This window comes from Oculina patagonica, chromosome 8, assembly GCF_052425735.1.
Source record: "Oculina patagonica isolate OP01 chromosome 8, crgOcupat, whole genome shotgun sequence".
Classification (NCBI taxonomy): domain Eukaryota; kingdom Metazoa; phylum Cnidaria; class Anthozoa; order Scleractinia; family Oculinidae; genus Oculina; species Oculina patagonica.
This window is the reverse complement of record NC_135765.1, coordinates 6,141,913-6,162,942: the sequence shown is the minus strand read 5'-3', so window position 1 is coordinate 6,162,942 and position 21,030 is coordinate 6,141,913. Positions and strand designations below refer to the sequence as shown.

General features: G+C 38.2%; 1 protein-coding gene across 2 annotated transcripts; it reads left to right on the top strand.

The window, feature by feature from the left end:
• Positions 1 to 137: 137 nt before the first annotated feature.
• LOC144663398 (integrator complex subunit 10-like) lies at positions 138 to 18,823 on the top strand. 2 transcript variants are annotated; one of them, XM_078524327.1, is made up of 21 exons: positions 138 to 294; positions 558 to 625; positions 1,272 to 1,375; positions 1,740 to 1,796; positions 2,072 to 2,154; positions 2,381 to 2,462; positions 3,943 to 4,031; positions 5,524 to 5,792; positions 8,093 to 8,283; positions 10,131 to 10,239; positions 11,094 to 11,130; positions 11,624 to 11,693; positions 12,211 to 12,303; positions 13,036 to 13,118; positions 13,263 to 13,340; positions 14,212 to 14,271; positions 14,767 to 14,923; positions 15,955 to 16,034; positions 16,177 to 16,339; positions 16,916 to 17,003; positions 18,179 to 18,823. In XM_078524327.1, the coding sequence occupies exons 1-21, from the start codon at positions 139 to 141 to the stop codon at positions 18,318 to 18,320; spliced, it is 2,259 nt and encodes a 752-aa protein (XP_078380453.1). In that variant the 5' UTR covers position 138; the 3' UTR covers positions 18,321 to 18,823. The 2 variants fall into 2 exon arrangements, with proteins under 2 accessions (XP_078380453.1, XP_078380452.1); XM_078524326.1 differs by having other exon boundaries at positions 18,176 to 18,823.
• The last annotated feature ends 2,207 nt before the right edge of the window (positions 18,824 to 21,030 follow it).

The window sequence follows — 21,030 nt, the reverse complement described above, 5'->3', positions numbered from 1 at the left end:
TGTCTTTGAGAGAAGAGGAAAGAACAATGCGGGGCGGCCGCCAAGAAGTTGAAGGGTTCTATGCGCCCGCGATGATCAGGTCTACGCTAAACAGTTTTATACTTCGTGTAACATGCAGTGTAAGTTCCTCGTATCAATATGGCCACCGAAGATGTGACCATGGTAGATGTAGATTCTTCAACTCAATGGTTAGTTGAAAGAGCCAGGCAAAGCCTGAAAGAAAACAATCCTTATGAAGCTAAAGCATGGTTAATAACTGCTAAGACATTATATCCCAAAGATTTTGGAGTTCAGGTGAGTTTGCAGGCTTGTTTTATATATGAAATTTACCCTAGTTTATTATTAAAATGATCATTGTTCAGCTTGCATATTCTTACACCAGGCTTTAAATTTTATTCGCTTTTCCAATGTCCATTCTGTTCTTTCAGTTGATTAAAGTTTAAGTGACAAAAATATTTTCTTGACTGTTTTATTTTTTTTAATCACCTGTGTGGGAGTAATGATCTTTTGATCACTTTGAAGTTTGAGAGTTTTTTTTTATTTTTGTTTGTTTTTAGTATGAGGCATACAGTATTGAAAGAAATGCTGAGAGAGTTCAAGAATCAGCCAAGCTTTTCTACATTATGTAAGTTTTTTGAGTGGAGGTGGAAAGAGATTTATAATTCTTTTTCACACAAACGACAGATATAAATCGAACAAGACTCATAAATTTGTCTCTATCATTAGTAGAGAGTTCCTTGGAGGTGGGGGGGGGGGGGAGTGTAATCTAATATGAAAGGGATGGAGGCACTTGTCGTCTTGCTTAGGGGAGTAAATAATTTATTTATAGATTTAGTATCATAATGGTGTTCAGGGCACTGAACACAAATAATAATAACTTTTAGCTGTCAACATCTGGTTTAGTTGCAATGCAAATGAAGGGAAAAACCTCATACCAGTTTCTGTACCATGAAGTGACTAGGAGTATTTTCTACTCCCCTTGGATAGGATGCTAGTCCATCGTAGGGTTACCCCAAGCAGTAAATTTTCCGATACCCATTTATAGACTTGGGTCAGGAGAGAGGCACTATGAGAGTAAAGTGCCTTGCCCAAGATTACAATGCAGTGTTCTGACCAGGACCGCCCAATCTGCAGTCCAGTTCACTAACCCTTAGGCCACTGCACATGCTGCTATTTTAATTATAGTACAAAGATTATAAGTTATAGGAATAAAACCTCCATTATTAATAGTACAAAGGTATAAAATATGGAAGTTTTATTCCTACTTTCAGGTTTGAGCAGTTTCCAGACAGCAGCGTACTTTGGAAGGAAGTAGCAAGCTTCACTGATGCTCTTGAGAGTGAGGTGATGGACCAACATGGAAAATTTTTGACAGGTACATTGAAGGGGCATACATCTCCTTGTTGTAGCTTTAAAAATAGATAATAATAGTAATAATAATGATAATCATAATCATAATCATAATCATTTAAATAGCGCCTTTTCCATAAGTTCAAAGGCGCTTGACAATGTTTAAAAGTAAAAGTAATTTACAATTTACTTTGAATTAAAAAATAAAATATGATTAATATAAAAGGCCTTTCTAAGTTTTAACAATTTTAAAAAGTGAAATATTAATTTCAAAAAAATTACAATTTACTTTGGATTAAAAAATATAATATGATTAATATAAGAAGGCCTCTCTAAAGAGTACAAAGATGAAGAAAGCAAAACTTGGTCATTTGATGTTTTTCTTTCAGACATGTTCAGCTGTCTTCCACAGCATGCTCAACGAGAAATACTTCTCAAGGCAGCAGGTGGGCGCTAGCTGTTAAAGCAGCTGTTTTTAATTACCGGTAATCTGCTGTTTCAGAAGATACTCAAACTAAGGTTTTTTATTTGAACCCCACCTCCCACCCACTGGAAAAATTTTGGTCTTTGAGATAGTCCCATACCCCTCAGAATTTGCAATTATTTTCTGTGGGGGGGATGGTCAGGAATGGATATTTTCTGGAAACACACACAATGTCAAGTTGTGACTTGATCTCACACTTAAGAATTTTTCAATACTATGATTCTATTAATCATTCAGGGAGATGTAAAGACTGCATTGAGAAATGCAGAATGATGTTACTGTTAATGAGAAGATTTCCTGATGTCATTCCAAAGAATGGGGTAAGTAAATATTTTGTTTATTATAATTAATTGACTCAATGGGAGGCATGGTGGCCTAACGGTTAGCGTGCCATACTCCGGAGAGATTGGTAAGAGCACCCAACCGGTTTCTGGGAGGCCATGGGTTTGATTCTTGCCGGGGACTCAGATTTTTTTTTTCCCATTTTCATGTCATTGTTGAACAATTCATCTTTGTTAATGTAAACTTATACTTTTTTTATTCAAGGTTGCCTTGACTGAGATGTTAATTGACGCTGAAAACTCTGAATACCAAAATGCACCTGTGAATCCTTACAGGAAGTTACTAGGTAGGCAGCTGTTGCTTCATCTCTGTCCCAAACTAAACTGTTTATTGCTGCCTTTTTATTTTTTTGAGATCACAATGTAAGTGCAAAATTGAAGAATCCTGTGTGAATTAGCAAGCATCCATGTGAACCTGTGAGAGACATAGAGGATAATACATGGTTGCTCCGAGATATGAATTTTTTCTTTGAGTGTTCAAATCGATAGCTCATGAGTGAGCACAGCGAACAAGTGTGATTTCGGTTTTGAACATGAGAAGATAAATTTCAAATATTCAAGCAACCATGTATTATTCTCACTGTTTATTATATAAACCTACTAACTACGATGTTTTTGACGATTTTCCGAAGATTTCCGAAATCAAAATGTTGTCCGAAGGTCCAATGAATGATTCCGAACATTTTCCGAACTTTTCCGAAAATTTCCGAAGATTGCTGAGGAGGATCGGAAGATGTTTCGACTTAATAACAATAAACTTTGGCTCATTGAGCAATCAAACATGGCAAACTCTAGGAGCTGTTTGGTCAAAAATGGTATCACACATGTGCTACAGATATCATTTTTATCCACACATGTGTGATACCATTTTGTATCGATTTGCTACCACTCGCTATACCACTGCAGTTTATATAATAAATAATAATTATTGTGCTGTTCCTGAAATATCATGAAAGGTTTTTTGGTTTGAGGCTCCCACCACACGCTCCCAGGGGGGGTACTCCGGCTTGTAAATGACGGGGATGATCGAATGGAGGCAAAACTCAGGACCCAAAAAAATCCCTAAGTCTTCCGACATTACCCAAAAAAATCCCTGGACCAAAAATAACCCACAAAAAATGCCTTGTCAAATAACCCCTAAATTGCCAGGGCGCAATTATATAACACAAAGAAAAACAAAAAAATTTGATCATACCATAAATACGCGAAGGCCGCGACAAGGCACTTTAGTTCGTTTTTAATACCCTAAAAAATCCCCTATTTAAATCAAGTCACCCAAAAAAATACTTGCCAAATTTTCCAACCCAAAAAAATCCCGAAATCGAAAATTTCAAACCCAAAAAAATCCTTCGATCATCCCCGTCATTTACAAGCCGGAGTAACCCTCCTGGGCACACGCTACCCTACAGAATTTTCCTTTTTTAAGCTTTTGAGAACTCCTCTCTCTTAAATTTTCCAGTGACCTTCTATGTGGTGTGTATGGATACTATTTGAAACCACACATTGCAGTATTTTTAGAGAAAAAGAGTGTGGATGTCTTTTGAAATTATTTTAAATACCACCCCCTGTATTCCCTTGTTGTGTGCACTCGTATGCTTGGCATGGATTTGAATGCCATTTTTGTTTTGCCTTGAAAGAGTATAATTGTCCACAAAATGGCGAGATCTGATTTTGTGTGAAGGTCAGAAAGACAGCATAATAGCAAAATATTGTTGCAGAAGTATTGATCAGTACAAGTCATGTAAATTACGTGTTTCTGCTTTACAGTCTGTGATGTATTGCCTCATTTGCTGGCCAGTGAAAACATGGCTGTTGATTCATCAAGCACAAGCAGTAGCAGCAGTCAAGACGAGGAGGTTTGTGTTTTGGGACATACCAAGTACAGGTTCCCTTACCTAACAAATCCCTTTCAAAAGATTCTCCAAGATAATTGAAAATCCTCCAAATTAACATGATAAAAAGGTGGGGATTCTTGTTGGAAGATTTGAATTGAAGTCCCTAAAGGAGACCAACCTCAAAATCTATTACCTCAAAAGATGCCATTCTAAAACAGACAGAGAAATAAGAGCTTATTAAGCAGCTAAAAAAATAGGTTATGATAACCACATAATTTACAGGACTGTCATAAAGGGTCATAACCCATAACACCTGTTATGGCTGAGTCTACTTGATGTTATGGGAAAAGATATCAATGGTGTTTGCGTAACACTTGCATGATACAGAGCAAAAAGTGATAACTTTAATGTAATGGCATCTTAAAAACTTGATGACAGCCCTCATTTGTCATCTATTAAACATAAACCAGCAACACAGTAGCTAGTATGACATTTTTATTCCTTCTTCAGCAAACATCTAACTAAAGTGATACCAAAATCCCGGGGGGGCACCCAGTATATTTTTGGGTGGGGGTGTGCCACTGGGAATTTGAAGCCCTTACCCTATACCAGACCATGTTCAGCTGATTTTTGCAAGGTTCCCTATACTAGACTAGACACTGAAAATCCCTACCCTATCCCAGACTTGCATTTTGTTAGAACTGTATCATTATCAGTGTTTAATGGAAAACCATCTGTGAACAACGATGCCGCGATGATTTTATTTACGTTTAGGAAAGCCTCTTTCTCTTCCGAGTTTCTGGACTATATTCGTCATACCGTCGATCGGTTTCCCGGCAAATGCTACCCTTTTCTAGACCAAAACTCTCTGATTTCTATACCCTATCCCAGACTAAACTGCTTGAAAACCATACCCTTCACAGCGGCACATACCTATATAGCTCATGTATGGGAGTCCCCCCCCCCCTCGGGACCAAAATCCACCCCTTATAAAGACGACTAGCATTCCCACCTCTTTTGCATATGAGTCTACCCCCCTAAGTTTAAGCAACGTTGAGCGCACGCTGGATATGAGATGGTACGCACCTCATTGGCTATATCAATCTCATATCCAACAAGCACGAGTGAAATAATTGTTTTATTAAAAACGCCCACAGAATTGCAATATTTGAGGTTCCCAGCTGTTTTTCGTTGATGCATACACGTACAATGTACCATTTGTGGTCATTGGTATATGAGCTCATATACCATTGCCTGTTAACCAATCAAAACTCAGGACTTGCAATATACCATTGCTAGTTTTTAATAAGTCAGTGATATACAGAGTCCTGTTTGGCAACAATTTACAAAACATGACAGTAGGAAACCTTTTTCTCACTAAGTAAAAACTCCAAAGAGAAAATAATTAACTAAAAAGTAACAAGGATAATTTGGATTGGTGATAATAAGACAGAATACAAACAACAAAACAAAAAACCTCAAGATGTGCCATGAGATTCTTTTTTTCACTTAGGACTGTTCATCTGGCATCTCTCTTCCTCAAGTCTACAAGTGGTTGGAGTTAGCCATTCAGTTCTATGTCTCATGTGCCACAGCCCATAACTTCCTGTCTGAGACTTGTGATGCTCGACAAAGCATTGTAGATACAAGCATTATAGCTGAGGTGCTGGATGGCAAGGGCCCCTGGGTAGCACTACATGAGCTGTTTTACTTAACAGCAAAAAAATGTGGCTGGATGGAGATTTGTAAAATTCATGACAGGCTTGATCCTAAAAAGTACAGGTAAATTAAATTAAGTACATGTGATAGTGAACACAAAAGGCTGTGACAATGGCAGTGTTTCACAACATTTCATAACACCAAGAAGAGAGGGAGGCACCATAGCCTAATGGTTAGCGTGCTGGACTCGGGATCAAATGGCCCGGGTTTAAGCCCTGGCCGGGGTTATTGTGTTGTGTTCTTGGGCAAGACACTTTACTCTCACAGTGCCTCTCTACCCATGTGTATTAAATGGGTACCAGCGACATAATGCTGGGGGTGGGGGGTACCCTGCGATGGGTTAGCATCCCATTCAGGGAGGAGAAGAAAAATATGACATGGAACAGAGTCTTAGTTTCTGACAAAATCCAAGATGTTTAGAAACATGATGAAACACAAGTTTACCAGTTGAGAGTTGGCCTGTGACTGATGGAAGACAATTCCTTGTCTGTGGTCTTGAGATCTTGCATGTGTTTTGTCATATTTGTGTTAAATACAGTCAAACACCAACCACTTAATAGTTAGCATAAGTCATGGTAGAAACACTGCATTATTTCCAGGAAAATCAAAAGGTCATCACTTAGCTACATGTAAGTGGCAACAGAATCACGTCAAAACAATAGTAATGGTGTGTTTGAATGTTGTTATGATCAGTCTTCTCTTCCTATAGTCGTTACCTTGTTAAAAACAAGGCCATTATTAACTACTTATATTAACTTCTGTTGAGACCAACCATTTCCACTGCAACCAGGGGTCAGTTCAATAAAGAAATTACACTTGTAGTTTTTACACTTGTAAAAACCGCATGTAAAGTCCGACTTGTTAATACAAGAAATCAATAAAAAAATTTCAAACACCGGAATTTACACGTGTAGCGCGAGTCTTACTACACGTGTACGTTACAACTGTAGCCATACAGTTGTAAATGACGCCAATTTTGCTTGTTTGCTACAAGTGCAAAGTAATTCAGTGCAAAGCAATTTTACTCGATATTTTGATGGCATGTTGTAAAAAACACAAATTAAAGTTACTGTTTTATAACACAGCTCGTGAAGGAAAATAAAATGATAGTTTTTCTACCCTTATCGTAAACTGTCACAAGAAAGGCCAAACAACGTAACAGACAAGGAGAAGGAAGTGCAACACTGCACGAACTTAAATTAAAAAAGCTAAAGAAGGACCTAGAGAGTCCAAACAATGAATAAGTCAATGCAGATAAAAAAGTCTTGGGTAAGTTATATTAAGATGATGGAAGTCAATAAATTCGTGTTTCTTATTTTGGAGTTGTATCACTTTTTTAAAGTAATTATCACGCCGCTAATTAATAAAAATAAATAGTCAAGAAATGTTGGTGAATCTCCGGCATTGTAAAAAATATTGGAGAGAGGGGGGCTATTTATCAAACTATAATCATTAACTGACTAGGTCGGAAGCCATCATTGCCTTTCATTCTTTTACCTCTGAAAGTTTTCTCAATTCATTTACACTGTAGTCTCTTAGGGGTCGTCATATGCATATCATCAGACCGTAAAGTAATGTCATCTTTGTACTTAATGACAAAATAATGGAGAAATCTCGGTATTCTTTTTTAAGTGTCGTTTAGTCCATTTCCCATCATTGCGACATCGACTCACTCATATTCACAGCTCTAAAGAAAATACTGCAATAGCTCCTATCGCCTGTCCTTTTGGCCCTCCCATGCTCTGCAAACACACCTATCTGAAGTCGCGTGAATTTTGACGTCAAAAAGCAGTCTTTGCTAAACATTTCAAGGTTTTCGTCTAATTCTGTCTTGTAACAGTTCTTCTACTTCTTCTTCGCTCAAAGACGTCGTGTTTTTCTCCTTTAATAAAGCCGGTAACGACTTGTCTTCGAAGCTTACAAGTAACTTATGACTTGTAAATTGCTCTTGTAGTTTACAAGTGGCGAGTGCGACAAAAACAAGTTGGACTCCTGTAAAAAGTTTTATTGAATTGGCTTAATTTCAGTTTTTACAGGCTTAGCGCCACACCTGTAACTACAAGTCGGACTCTTGTAACTCCAGCTTGTAACGACATTTATTGAACTTGATTTCGCGTGCGCTTGTAAAAACGTGTAAATTACAAGTGTAAAAGTTTTATTGAATTGACCCCAGTTTTGATTGAAGTAACACGAAAAAATCCAACCAGTCTAAAACAGTCGATCTCAATAGAACACTACCTAAGTTGTCGGTTCACCTGTGGGAGGTGTCAATTAACTGAGGTTTGACTTCATTAATATTTATTATTTATGAATACAATTTCCATAAATGAATAATTAAATTGGATAATAATAACTTATTTCAGGAGCAGCAATGACCATTGGGCTAGCATCTCAGAACTGCATCACAAATTAAAGAGGATGTCGAAACATAGCACAGAAGAGGGCACAGAGGAGGAAACGCTGGAAAAAACTGGAGTTATGTTTGCTGCAATCATCTTGTTTTTACAGACTGTCTGGGAATACTGCCGTGTTGTCAACAGACTTGACTTAGTTTGTAAGTACTGATCAGACAGAGACAATGCCGGATTCCCTCTATGGCACGAGCCTGCAGGGAATCATGTTAGTTGTATTCATCAAACCATGCGCGAGACTTAGCAACAACGGATACAACTACCGTGATTCCCTGCAGACATGCATCATAGAGGAAATCGGCCATTAAGTTCCCTTTTGCTCCTAAAAATGCTAGTTAAGAAGTTTATTTAAAATATCTTGATTTTATTCTTTGCAAAACATCAACAAACAAACCATACCCCATGAAAGTACTGCTCAATAGCTTTTATTTAAATGGTCACACACTGGTGTTTTATCCACAGAGTTTTTACTTTTAAAAAAGTTAGAACCACCTTGTACAGCATGATAAACAGTACCACAGGAAAGTACTGCTCAAAAGCTTTCATTTAAGTGGTCACACACTGGTGTTTTACACACAGATGTAAAAAGTTATTGACTACAAGAATGAAAGAGTGAATAAACAAAAAAAAACAAAGGGATAATTTGTCAATCACCAAGATCAGAGTTCAGTTCTCAAGTCTATATATATTATACTGTGGATAACTTTGATCAAAAGCAAAAACGTTGTAGAATGTTTTTGACAAGCCCTTACCATCTTTTTAATGCAAGACTGACACTGGGGCACCCAACAGACTGTTTTGGTGAATATCTGTTCGGAAGACCTATAATCGCCTACGATTTTCGGATTAAAGTGTGATGAAAAACTGGAGATTTCTTTAGCTCAAACTTTCGTGACATGGAAAATTGTCGTTTTGGGTACGAAAAAAGAGCAGCTACGATTTTCGAGAAGGCAACAGTGGCTTGTAAATTCATTTAATAGTATTTCGTTTCCTAAAATTTTCTGAAGTTTGAAAGTTTACTAGGGTATTCAAAAAGAAACGCTTTTCTCAGCGTCTAAAAATAAGGCTTTAAATCACACAAAAGGGACACCTACAGTGTATAACGTAAAAACGGTGTTCCGACACCTATAGCAAAATTGTCTCGTTAGGTTCCCCTGGACTGCCCACCTTGAATTTAAACTCATGCTTGAATATTCAGGTTGGCTTGACATAGTTATTGTGATAGAATGGTATAACAACCTTGTTCCCAAGGTCTCTCCACCCTGGGAACCAGGTTGGATGATATAAAGTAAATTATACCTTTTTGTCTTGATATTTAAACAAAATAATGGAATACAGTCAACTCTCTTTTAATGGACACCTCTATAAGACGGACACCTCCATAAGATGGACACCTGGTGACGGTCCCTGCCATTTTTCAGTCATTTTACTGTAACCAAACTCCTTATAAGACGGACACCTCTCTAAGACGGACAACGGACACTTTGAAATCATTAACAGACACTTGAGAAGTGTTTTTTATCATGTTTTATAAGTGAAATACTTCCAAACTTCGTATCGACCTAAAGCAAAGTTAGTCAGGGTTTAAGGACACATGAATACCAAGATTACTAACCAAAACAATGACGCTTTAACAGATTACTTCTCTACCCACGTGTATGGGCACTAAAGTGGTTGTTTTCCACTTAAAGTATTACAGTTTGTAGAAGCGCTCAACTTTTGCTTAAACATACCAATAGAGTCCTTTTAGTATTTTAGTCTTGTTGCAGTATGTAAAGGTTTGTTGCATTGTGCAAAGGTTATCTTAGAATTACTGGTGTCACGTTACCTTAACTCTTTACAAAGCGGACACCTCTCTACGACGGACAGTTGTGATCGGTCCCGAAGGTGTCCGTCTTAGAGAGAGTTGACTGTATAAAATACAAGGATTTCAAAACCCTATGTCCTATGGAAGTCGTTCTCATTATTGTGCAAATTGTTTGTTCCACAGCTTCCTCTGGTTTGGTGTTTCCATTGGTTCTGGTGGAGGACACTGTGACAGATGAAAGTCTTCACACTACAGCCAATGCATCCAGCACCCCAGGGGGAGGTAGCAACAGGTAAGAATGATCACATGACTGTGATTATAGTGCCCTTCACAAAACCCTGTCATTTGACATTGTCATTCATAAAAAATGGTTGTGGAAAGAGACTAATGCCAGAAAATGAAAAAGGTTTGATGAAATTTGTGAGATCACCAATTTTGGGACCATAAATGTCCAAAAGTGTAAATTTCTATGTTATTTAAAAAAGTTTTGATGAAATTCAGATTGTATAGGAAAAGTTGCAGGGTGAAAAACGTTAACTACCGTATTTATTCGATTAAGCGCCCTGGGCGCTTATTAAATTTTTGGACCTTTAGGGTGGGCGCTTATTCGAGGTGGGCGCTTATATTATTCAAGGCTGAGCGCTTATTAAATTTTCACCATTTTTATAGCAAGTAGTACTTTTATTTTGCAAGAAAACAATGTATAATAACTAAACGTGAAGGTGTACCAAAGCTAAATTTTAAATGTTCATTGAACGTTTCAGTAACAAAAACTAAAAAAAACTCGGTCTTCATGATAGTTTCTTAGAAGTACTTAGTCAATTTTAATCTCGACTTCAACAATAATCAAAATTCCGCTTGTGCCCTCAATTTAGGGGGTGGGGGTGGGCGCTTATTAACTTTTCCTACCTACAGGGTGGGCGCTTATTCGAGGTTGGGCGCTTAATCGAATAAATACGGTATTCAGCATACAAATCCAAAAATTTCTTTCAAATCATTAAAATCTCACACTGAACCAGGTGAGCAGCCTGAACCCTTCAAACAAAACTTGAAAATGGTTAAAAACGTAATCCTCCTTATTTACTCTTTAATGAAGTCAACATTTTTTGAGACAGAGTGTTTTGTTTAACCTTTCTCAATTTATAGTCCAGCACCAAAGAAGAAGAAACGGAAACTGGCATCTGTAAGTATGATAAGCATATTTTCAAATAATTATTATTGCTTAGTATGCACTTTTTTTCATTAACAGCAATAAAATACTAAAATAGGTTCAAAAACAGCAGATGCTCTTGTTGGATAGGGGTGGTGAATGGTCCTTCACAAAATGCGTGTTGCAAAATTTTAGCCAAATTTTAGGGGTCTCGTCATCTCGAATTTTTCTTTGACGCCTTCTCGGAGTCTCGATTTCTTTTGCAAGGCTAAAAAGGTCTCGGGCTCGCAGAAAAGATATCAGTCTCGCAAAGTCTCGCATGTACCATTCGACACCCCTTTGGATGAGAGCTGTGTTTGTTTTGTAATGCTTTTATACAGTGCACAAGTAATTTTCTATTGGCATCAGAGTGAACATTTTGTTGATCTCGCTACAGAGTTAAAGAAACACTTGTAAAGTGTAAAGAGGATTTGTCTTTTACATGTAACATCAGAGTTCAAATAGTTAACTTCTTTTATGCTTGCAGGGTAGGCCTGGTTCCCCTGGGAAAGAGGATAGTAAAGCCAAGCAACCATCAAACATTATAATAGACAAAAGTGAGTTTGGCTACATAAATTGTTGTGAATCAAAGTTCTCTGTGCAGTGGGCTAACCCAACTAAAGATCTAGAAATCACAGGTTCGTGTCTGGTCGTGGTTGACGTTGGGGTCTTGGTCAAAACACAGTACTCTTTTCACGCCTCTTTCTGTCCAAGAGTATGGAAGGGGGACTGGAGAGAGTGAAGGCTTCATCATATTTTGCAAAGCCTTCAAGAACCAACTGAAAGTAACCAAAGTTGAACAATATAATTGAGGAAGAAGTATTAAACCAAGTGAGAATTTTGAAGGAGGAAGGTTAGATTTTTAGTTTTCACTCGCGCATCAACTGCAATGTTAGCAATCTTATAGGCAGAGTCTTAGTTCCCCTTGACCAGCGTTCGGGAAGCGAGCGACCGAGAAAAGTTCTCACTCAGACTTTGTCTAGCTGTCAAAAACGTTGGCTTAGTCCAGCTCTTTGGTAATAAAATTCAGTGAATCGTTAACTTAAATTTCTTTTTTTCTGGATTCTTGTGTAGATTGTGGCTCAGTGAGTCAAAATCTTTCAGATGACTTTGCTGTTTCTGTGGAGGCGTGGCATCTTCTAAACACGCACAACGACTACAAAAACGGTACGTTTGAATTATTTAATACTTATATTGTGCAAATTAACATGTGCATGTGATCAAATGCGCATCACGTATAAATACATAAATAACTAACAAAGAACTATCAAAGTTAAAACTACAAAATTAAAAATTTTCAAAATATCTATTAAATCTAAAAGGAAGCTCATTTAAAAAGATCTGTCTTGAGCAAAGTTTTGACAACGCTTCAATGACGAAATTTCTCTAAATATGGCTGGTTATGAACAATATGTGATGTTTAAAATATGTCAGGATGGATTCTCTGTGGGATGGTATTTATTCCCTTCTGTTAACAAACAACAACATCCTCTTTATTTCCTTATCATCTGTGATGGCTTGTTACAGCTTTGTATTAGACGCACCTTCACTTTGCTTTTGCATTTTTGTGTAGCAGAGTTTTTTACCTTTTAGTTAATGGGTACAAATAATGGGTACAGCTTCAGTCATAGAATATGCGCTTGCTGAAAGATGTGATTGGTTAGAAAAAGTCACACAACGTGTTCTAACCAATCACAGCGCACATGTTGCTCTTTCAACCAATCAGAAGCAACCCACTGGTTTGGCTTACCCGCGTTTTCCCGCGCTTGGCTTGGTTTGTGTACTTTGTTTTTGGTTTTACGAATTCGGAAAACGTCCTTGCCAGGACTGGTTTTACGCACATTTTTACCTAAAAAGAACTCTACGATCTATATAAGAGCAACTTGGTTGTGTTTTCAGATTTTACACGGCTGTTAGACGAGTGGGAAGTCGATCAGTGGACATGGATGGGAACCTTTAAAGTGGATAGACTTATTTATAAGGTAGCACAACTGCAACACACGCTCAAAAATTAAAACTGTCAAATTTGTGTATTTTTGCTTGATGAATACAATTTTGAGTTTAGGTGCACGCGATAAGCCTTATTTATGTTTATACTTTGTAACTCTGTGTCGTATTAATTTTAGGGAAAGTACAAAAAGGCTGTGGAATTTCTTCAGGAACAACGGCTTTCCTTGGAGCAAGATTCCTCGGAAAATCAAGAGGTTTGCTTACTTTTTAGAGAGAAAAATTCGCCTGCGAATCGCAGGTTTAATAAAGCCCACCCCCTTTTTTCTTCGGCGTCTATTACTGTTTCTATTCCTTGACAAAAGTCACGCTCACACAGCAGTCAAACACAGAAAGTCAGTGCCACTTCAAGTTTCCACTGCCTTGAAATTTGTAAGAGTTTGAATTGTACAAAATACAACGGGAAACCAAACTGCGAGGCAAACTCATTGCTGAGAACTATTATAATGGTAAAAGGTTAAGGTTTCAATAAATGTCCTTGTGTTTAAGTCTAAAGTAGAGAGATTTGAGACAAGTACTTAAATTTGGCAGTAGCAGTTTTGGCCTGCGTAGCTGGCGGTTCCTCCCCATTCCAATCGCGGTTTTGCCGCTCGTTTTTGCCTTGTTTTGGCGGGAATTGCGCATGCGTGGTATGTCTGACTGTGTGGCAGTGTGTGGCCATTTTGCACTTTCTCATATCTACCCAGTCATTCCCAGAAACACTTGCAGCACTGTAATCCGGAGTGCCTTTGATCTTTGCACTGCCCTATTGTGATCGCAGAAGACTGGTACGAGTTCGTAAATTTCGGCCGAAAAATTAAATTGGTTTCTCGGGTTTCTCGTGCCACTCCACAACACAATAGGCCATTTCCGAGTTACCCTTTGCCTCTGCTTCAACACGAGTCTACGTGCGAAACCATTCATATGAAAATGAGTTTCACCTACAGGTCCATTTTCATGCAAATCAAACTCATTTTCATTTGAATGGTTTCGCACGTAGACTCGTTCTGAAACAGAGGCAAAGGGTAATTCGGAAATGGCCTATTGTCTAGTAGTAACAGAATGTTTACTTATTGCTTTGTGTTTCAGTTATTGATAAGAGGGGCCATTCAATTGTCCTGTTGTCATTTCCGCCTTGATGATCACAAGGTAATTACAAACAACAACAATAACAGCGAATAATCTATTTTTGTTAAGGAATTATTTTATTTTGTCTTGATCAAAAAGCCATGTAAATATAACTCGTACTTTCGGCAATTTGATTTGATTTTCCAGTTTTTGTTCAATTACTTTCTGCATCAAAGATTACTGATCGTACCTTTCCCAAGGTGATTGACTCAAGAATCACATCGACAAACTTTTTGACACAAGGATCAAAAGAACAACTTACAGTTTGTCATATTGAAGTAACAGTGACAGAACCATTGTACTGTACATTAAACCGTTCATGTTGCAATAGACTTGCCTACAAGTCAGGCTCACAAGTTCGCGCCGGGGTCTACTGCCAAAATGACTTTGAGATAGTTTAATGTTGCAGTCACCCTTATTTGCTTAGACAAAGACTCCGCATTAGCTCTTCCTGAGGACTTGGCGGTGAACCTTTCGTGAAAGTTTTGATTTTGTTCTTGTTTTTGTTGTCAACAGAGGGCGTGCGAGGAAGCTCTTTATGCTCTTCAGTTCTTTTCGTCCAGAGGGTCTCCTGGAGAGAACGTGGCACTCAAACGAACAACATCGATTCATCAAGGAAAGCTTGATACGAGTGCAAATGAATCTTCAATATCAGCCTCTTCTTCGCCCTCAGGTAACTAAGCACAAAAACTCAAATGCCTAAATGGACAATGCACAGAGTATGTAGGGAACAGGCTTGTGAGTGTAAATAGGTATAACCATGAAACGGAAAGCGGAAGAACATTTCTTGTTTCAGCCATAAATTGTTGAAACTCCTTACCTATAGATATTAGATCTAGCACTAGCATTAAGACCTTTAAACATTATTATAGTAATTTTATTAAGGAAGGTTATGCCGACTCAGATAGTTTTCCCATTTCGCAATTTTTAAATTTTTATACTGTCACACCTAAATTAATTTATTGTTGTATTTTTATCTAGTTTTTATCTATTTTATCTGTTTTCCATTTTTATTGATAATATATAGTTTGAAGTATTATTAACTTTTTTTTCTAGGGGAGGACCACAGGTTTTTCAGTTTTCAACTGTAAAGTGTTACCCTCATTAAATAAAGTTGTTATTATTTCTATTATCTTTTGACCACCCTTACTTTTTATTGCTAGTGTTAATCAAGATTATTTGTGTGAGATGTCTTAGTGTGGCCTTAGTTTGTTTACAGCTGCTAGTAGTTAGTACGTTAGACTCCGAATGGAGATATCCTCAATTCGAGCCTGGCGAGTCTTTGTGCCTCATTCTTGGGCAAGACATTTTACTTGTACAGTTCCTCTCTCCACCTGACAGAATGCTGGGAGCAACCTGCGATGGACTAGCTTCCCATACGGGAGGAGTAGAAATACTAGTAGTCGCTTCGTGCTACAAAAAACAGAGTTCAGTGTACTTCACACTGCTGTGCTAATTGTGGACACTGTAAATGAGCAAACGAATACGAGAGGCTGACCCGTTGACTATTTACAAAGAGTGGAGGAGTTGAATTTGGCCCATCGAATACAAATCCATCCAGTGGTGGGGAGAAGAGTTTGAACCCGGGACCTCTGGATGACAAGTCCAGCGTCCTAACCGCTAGACCACGCTGCTTCCTCTCTGAGGCTCTTTCGATCCCTTAAAGTTAACATTTTTACATTTTTTATTCTGTTCCACTCGTAGGTCGATGTTTGAGATTGATTCATTGCAGTGAAACAGAAGTGCTCTCCTTTACTGTCCGTTTACTTCTGTCGTCGCTCAAGGTAACCACTTCTATTCTGTTCTGTCAAAGGCTTTGATTTTTAACAAACTTATTTTATCAACTGATACAACATTACTGGAATTCTCGACTGGTCATTTGACCGATGTTTTATTTTTGTTTTGTTTTTGTTTTTTTTTTCATAGCAAAGACTAGCCACAGGGGCACGAAATGACACAATTCTCGGCCACGTGATAGTCCTTCTTCAATTTGGTTGGCCCAGAGAGGAGGGGACCTTCTACGAGCTCCTGGATAAGATCCGTGACCAGGGTGGCATGAAATACAGAGTATTTTTCAACTACGTGAACAGTATCCTTTTTCTGACCTTTTCTATTTTGGGGTTATTTCGCTTTCATTGTGGGAGCGCTGCTGAAAATGTAGCAGCGGTAACATTAGGATGAAGGGGAAAGAAAAAGTGAAGGAGAAAATTATTTATTTTTTGCTAACCAATGAACGCTAACTAAGGTGAAGTTGGGAAAATACGGATATCTCCAGTTTGCATTGCCTTCGTACGCCTTTTTTTTTTTTTTTTACTCAAAAAAATTCTCGTTTTCTGTGTTGCGTTTCCCAGCACTGTAATTGGCTTTAATTGTTTTAACCAATCAGAGAAGGCACGCTTTTGTCTCGACCAATCAGGGGCCAAAGCAAAGTCTACCGGCACTGGCTCGCGCGTCTCCACTTAGGTAATCGATGCCAAGCGCGGGAAAAGTTTCCCGCGCTTGACATCGGTTGCATGATTATACACGTATTCTAATTGGTTTGTTGGATTACATGTTTTTAGAGGCACAGTGATTGGCGAGGGTTGGCCATGTGATTTAATTTGCGGTTTGAGCACCGCCCCTCTATTCAACTTACTATTCGTTAGGTTCAATTAACTGCTGACAGATATCGATATTTTAGAGGAATTTGCGCATCTTTACAGTGACGATACGTATAACCTTGATCTAGTTCCTCATTCCACGTCCGGCTCAAGGTAATTTTAAAGATGATTTCCAGTCCGTACTGCGCAATCTCCGCCTGCAATGTTTGTGAGTCTCACAAACAGAAGAATGTTTACTAGCAAAAATAAAAATTCCGGGACAAAACTTACGTTTTTCTTCATTATTAACGCCAGATATCCTTGCAAAACAATAATAACGAGTAAAAGAAGCTCGACGGTATTTCAAGCGGACGTTTAATGGCGAACTAAAAAACTTCATGTAAGCTATCACCTAAGTGTAACGTTTTAACGAATTCAAAACAAAAATGAAAACAAACCCTGAGTCTGCGCAGTACGGACCGGAAATCAACTTTAAGTCTCCTGCTCGCAGAAGTGATAAAGACGAGTTGCAATTGAATAGTCACGCAACATCACTTTACACCAAGTCACGCAACATCACGTTACACCAAAGTACCAGCTGAGAAGGAAACTAAGCGCAAATTACTTGCTGACATTTTAACGGTTACTGTAAAAGTCAGTCAGTTATCCGACGTTTCGATGCTGCAAACATCATTATTAAGGCAAAAATGACAGTTTCGTCGCGGTGTGAATATATAACAACAACAACAACAAGGTTTATTTGAACTGCAAAATTTCTAGTTACTACTTAAACAATAAATAAATTAAAAATACCTACAGTTGCTGGTCACCCAAAATAACTAAAAAGCTAAACTAGTTGGGTGACCACCATTTATTAATTTAAAGTCAATATAAGGTCAGAAACTGGCTGTACCATTGTTCCAGTGTAACTAAGTGCAAACAGTATAACTGACATTATTATCGATCGTTTGATGGCCCAGGGGGGTACTCTGGGATCCAGGTGACGGGGATGTGCGAAGGATTTTTTTGGGGTCGAAATTTTCGATTCCGGGATTTTTTTGGGTAGGAGAATTTGGCAGGTATTTTTTTGGGTATTAAAATCAAACTAAAGTGCCTTGGCGCGGCCTTGGCAAATAAGGGGTAATTTGACTAGGGATTTTTTTGGGCGTTTTTTTTTGGTCCAGGGATTTTTTTGGGTAATATCGGGAGACTTAGGGATTTTTTGGGGTCCTGAGTTTTGCCTCCATTCGATCATCCCCGTCACTTTGATCCCGGAGTACCCCCCCTGGGTTTGATGGTCCATCCGACTTCTTATCAACTTATACTTTATTCATTTCATCTTTCAGTAGGGCTGTGACGCGAGGAGTTAACAAAGGAGCTAAAGAAGATTTCCGTACCGCTTTGGAGCGACAAGTTGCACGCAGTGATGACAGTTTCGAGCCGCTGCTCAGAGTTTTCTTCCAAAACGAGAAAGAATCACTTCTAAGCTGACGAACACGACGTAACTCGGACCAGCTTAGTTTTAACTCAGATAATTTGGGGAGTGACTGTAAATATTTCTTTTGGCCAGTGCCTCGAACCTAGACCTGCCTGAGTCTGACGGACTAACCACTAGGCCACCACTCCTCCTACTATACAGGCAACTCTCTTAAAAGCGGACACCCTCTGGTCTAACTCTAGCTGTTCACCTTAGAGAGGTGTCCGCCTGAAAGAGTATTCAGTTTCAGACAAACTAATACAATTCAGTAGGGCCTGTGAGCAAACCATGTCCGCCTAAGAGAGGTGTCCTCCCCTAGAGAGAGTTGACTATTAACCATTGTTCCAATGTAACTAAGCCGAGAAGTTTACAGATGGGCGTCGATTGTACGACAGATACGAACGTAAAGTGGCACCATCCCAGGGATTCTGCTGCAGTCCTGGTCAAAAGTCGTCTCAAAGTGGTGCTTAAACTATAACGAAGTACCTTGGCTTATACGCAAAAAGCGCCTAGATATTAAAGGGGGGGGGGGGGGGGGCGGGGCCCCCAAACCGGACCGCCCCTCGAGCAAATTGTAGTAAGTTTTAAGCGATTTCTTCAAGACGTAACAGGGCAGAATTTGAAAACGTCTGCCCGACTTTTTTTAGTTTGAAATCGAAACTTCGTGCAACTCATTGTAGCTTCAGTACACGTGTATAGTAATATTTGAATAGAACTACCATTAGTGTTAGGTTCCGTATGTGTAAATATGTCTTTAAGTCATGCTCATGATAGTGCCCCTTTTTTAAAAAGACTCCAGCTCCTGGTCTCTTCTCACTGGAGTTGATAAAAGAGAGAAAAAGAAATAAAACAACAAGATGTTTTTCTTACACCGGTAGATGTCTCTTCCACGTGTAGCATTTTGGTGATATTTATTTCCTAGAAAGATAAAATTCTTCTTCTTCAGTTTAGTCTTCTCTTCCATAATGTTGATGTGAAGTTCGCGAGCAAAACACTGTTCCGTCCAGTTTGAGTCCTAAAACAGTTTTTCTCGTAACTTTTCGCAAAAGTTAAACTTTTTTGTTTTCACTTTCGTTTGAATTGGCCGCTTTTTTTCCTTGCTGATTAACAACCGGAAACATTTTTATGCATGCAATTTTTTAAACTTACGTTATTCCACTTTGGATTTACATTTGTTTGGAAAAATGAAATTGAGAAATCAGTGCCGTTGGTTCGGTAACTTAAAATATAACATTGAAAACAATTGTTTTTATTGTGCAGGATTAGTGTCACCTTACATAGGCCGGGAATAAATAATTTACCTTGTATGAATGCTATGCAAATAGCACCGCTTAAAGCAAACCATTAAAACGCAGTGTCAGCTGCCTGTGTATACAATAACAGCGATATTTCACTGTGGTATAGACTCCACGTTTTTACTGGGAAAATGAAAGACCAGGCAAAAGTGAGTATAATTCTTCATTAGTGACCAAGAAATAAGTTGTGTTTGTTGGTAGTCCACGTGTTTTTGTTAAAATGTTACTGCCACGCTTTAAATGCCAGTTCTACATATCTAAAACATTAAAACGGTTTATATCACGGTGTCCTTGGAAACCAATACCACACGCGCCATGGTCAATTTCACACGGTAACATAACAACAAGGACTCAAAATCGATCTTAAGTAAAAAAAAAATGTATTTAAATTTGGAAGGCTCATCTGAATCGTCACAGGGCTAGTAACAAATCACTAAAATTTTAGTTATTTTTATTTGAAGGGATAAAATTTAAATAGTACATGTGGTTATTACAGTGTAATCGCCAAAAATGATGTGATATGTTTTATAGTTTCTACATAAACATGCATCCCGCATAGAGATATTTGCTTTCAGTGACGTTCGGTATATATCAATCTCCAAATGAAGAAACGCGAGTAGAACAAAAATATATTTTAAATGAAAATCCGATCAAATATTGACAAATGATGGCAAAAAACTGAACGCGAGATAGATTCGTTTTCTATTTCCTGCTATTTATTTAGTACAAGCTTCAACTGAGTTTTTATTTTTCGAAATCGTTTCCAAAGTTTTTTTACTAACGACATTTAACGTATGGCGAGCACAGAATAAAATAAATAAAAAATATATAAAGACGAATTTCCAAAACAATAAGTCTGTACAAGGCATAAAACATTGAATGTAACCCGAAATGAAACCTGTGTATTTAGCATTGGCGAGTTTATTTGCTCGTCTCGGAAAAAAAGAAATAGATTGTTTACATTTTTTGACGCGCCAACACTAAACAGCGATTGACCGACTATTAAAGCTTCCATGTTTTGTCAAGATATACGGCATGGAAACAACGTCCAATACAAAATATTATAACACGCGTGGAGATTATATTCAAGATTATTTGGCCCGTGCACACGGCACCTGTCGATGTCAATGCTGACGTTAACAAGGCGGTTTGATTTTATTGGTTGAAACGGAGGCGATAATCATTAGTCTTGTAATAGCGGAGACGAATAGCGAGGCCGATGAGATAATCTGGATTGAAAAAAAAGTGCTAAGAACAAAAATAAATCGGATAATGTCAGGAAGGAACTTATTTCAAGAAGACCTCGTGTTCGTAAGGCCGACGAGTAAGGACTGTGTAAATAACCTCTTAATAGCTCGCGTTCAAAGTCTGTACGGTTAGGTATCGGACCGATGTTTTTTCCCGTCGATTTATACTCCAAGAGCAAAGC

Coding starts and splice junctions, on each gene's coding strand:
- LOC144663398 (XM_078524326.1), top strand. CDS start 139: ATGGCCACCGAAGATGTGACCATGGTAGATGTAGATTCTTCAACTCAA. Junction 8,284..10,130: donor CAACAGACTTGACTTAGTTT/GTAAGTACTGAT, acceptor TTTGTTCCACAG/CTTCCTCTGGTTTGGTGTTT. Junction 10,240..11,093: donor CCAGGGGGAGGTAGCAACAG/GTAAGAATGATC, acceptor CTCAATTTATAG/TCCAGCACCAAAGAAGAAGA.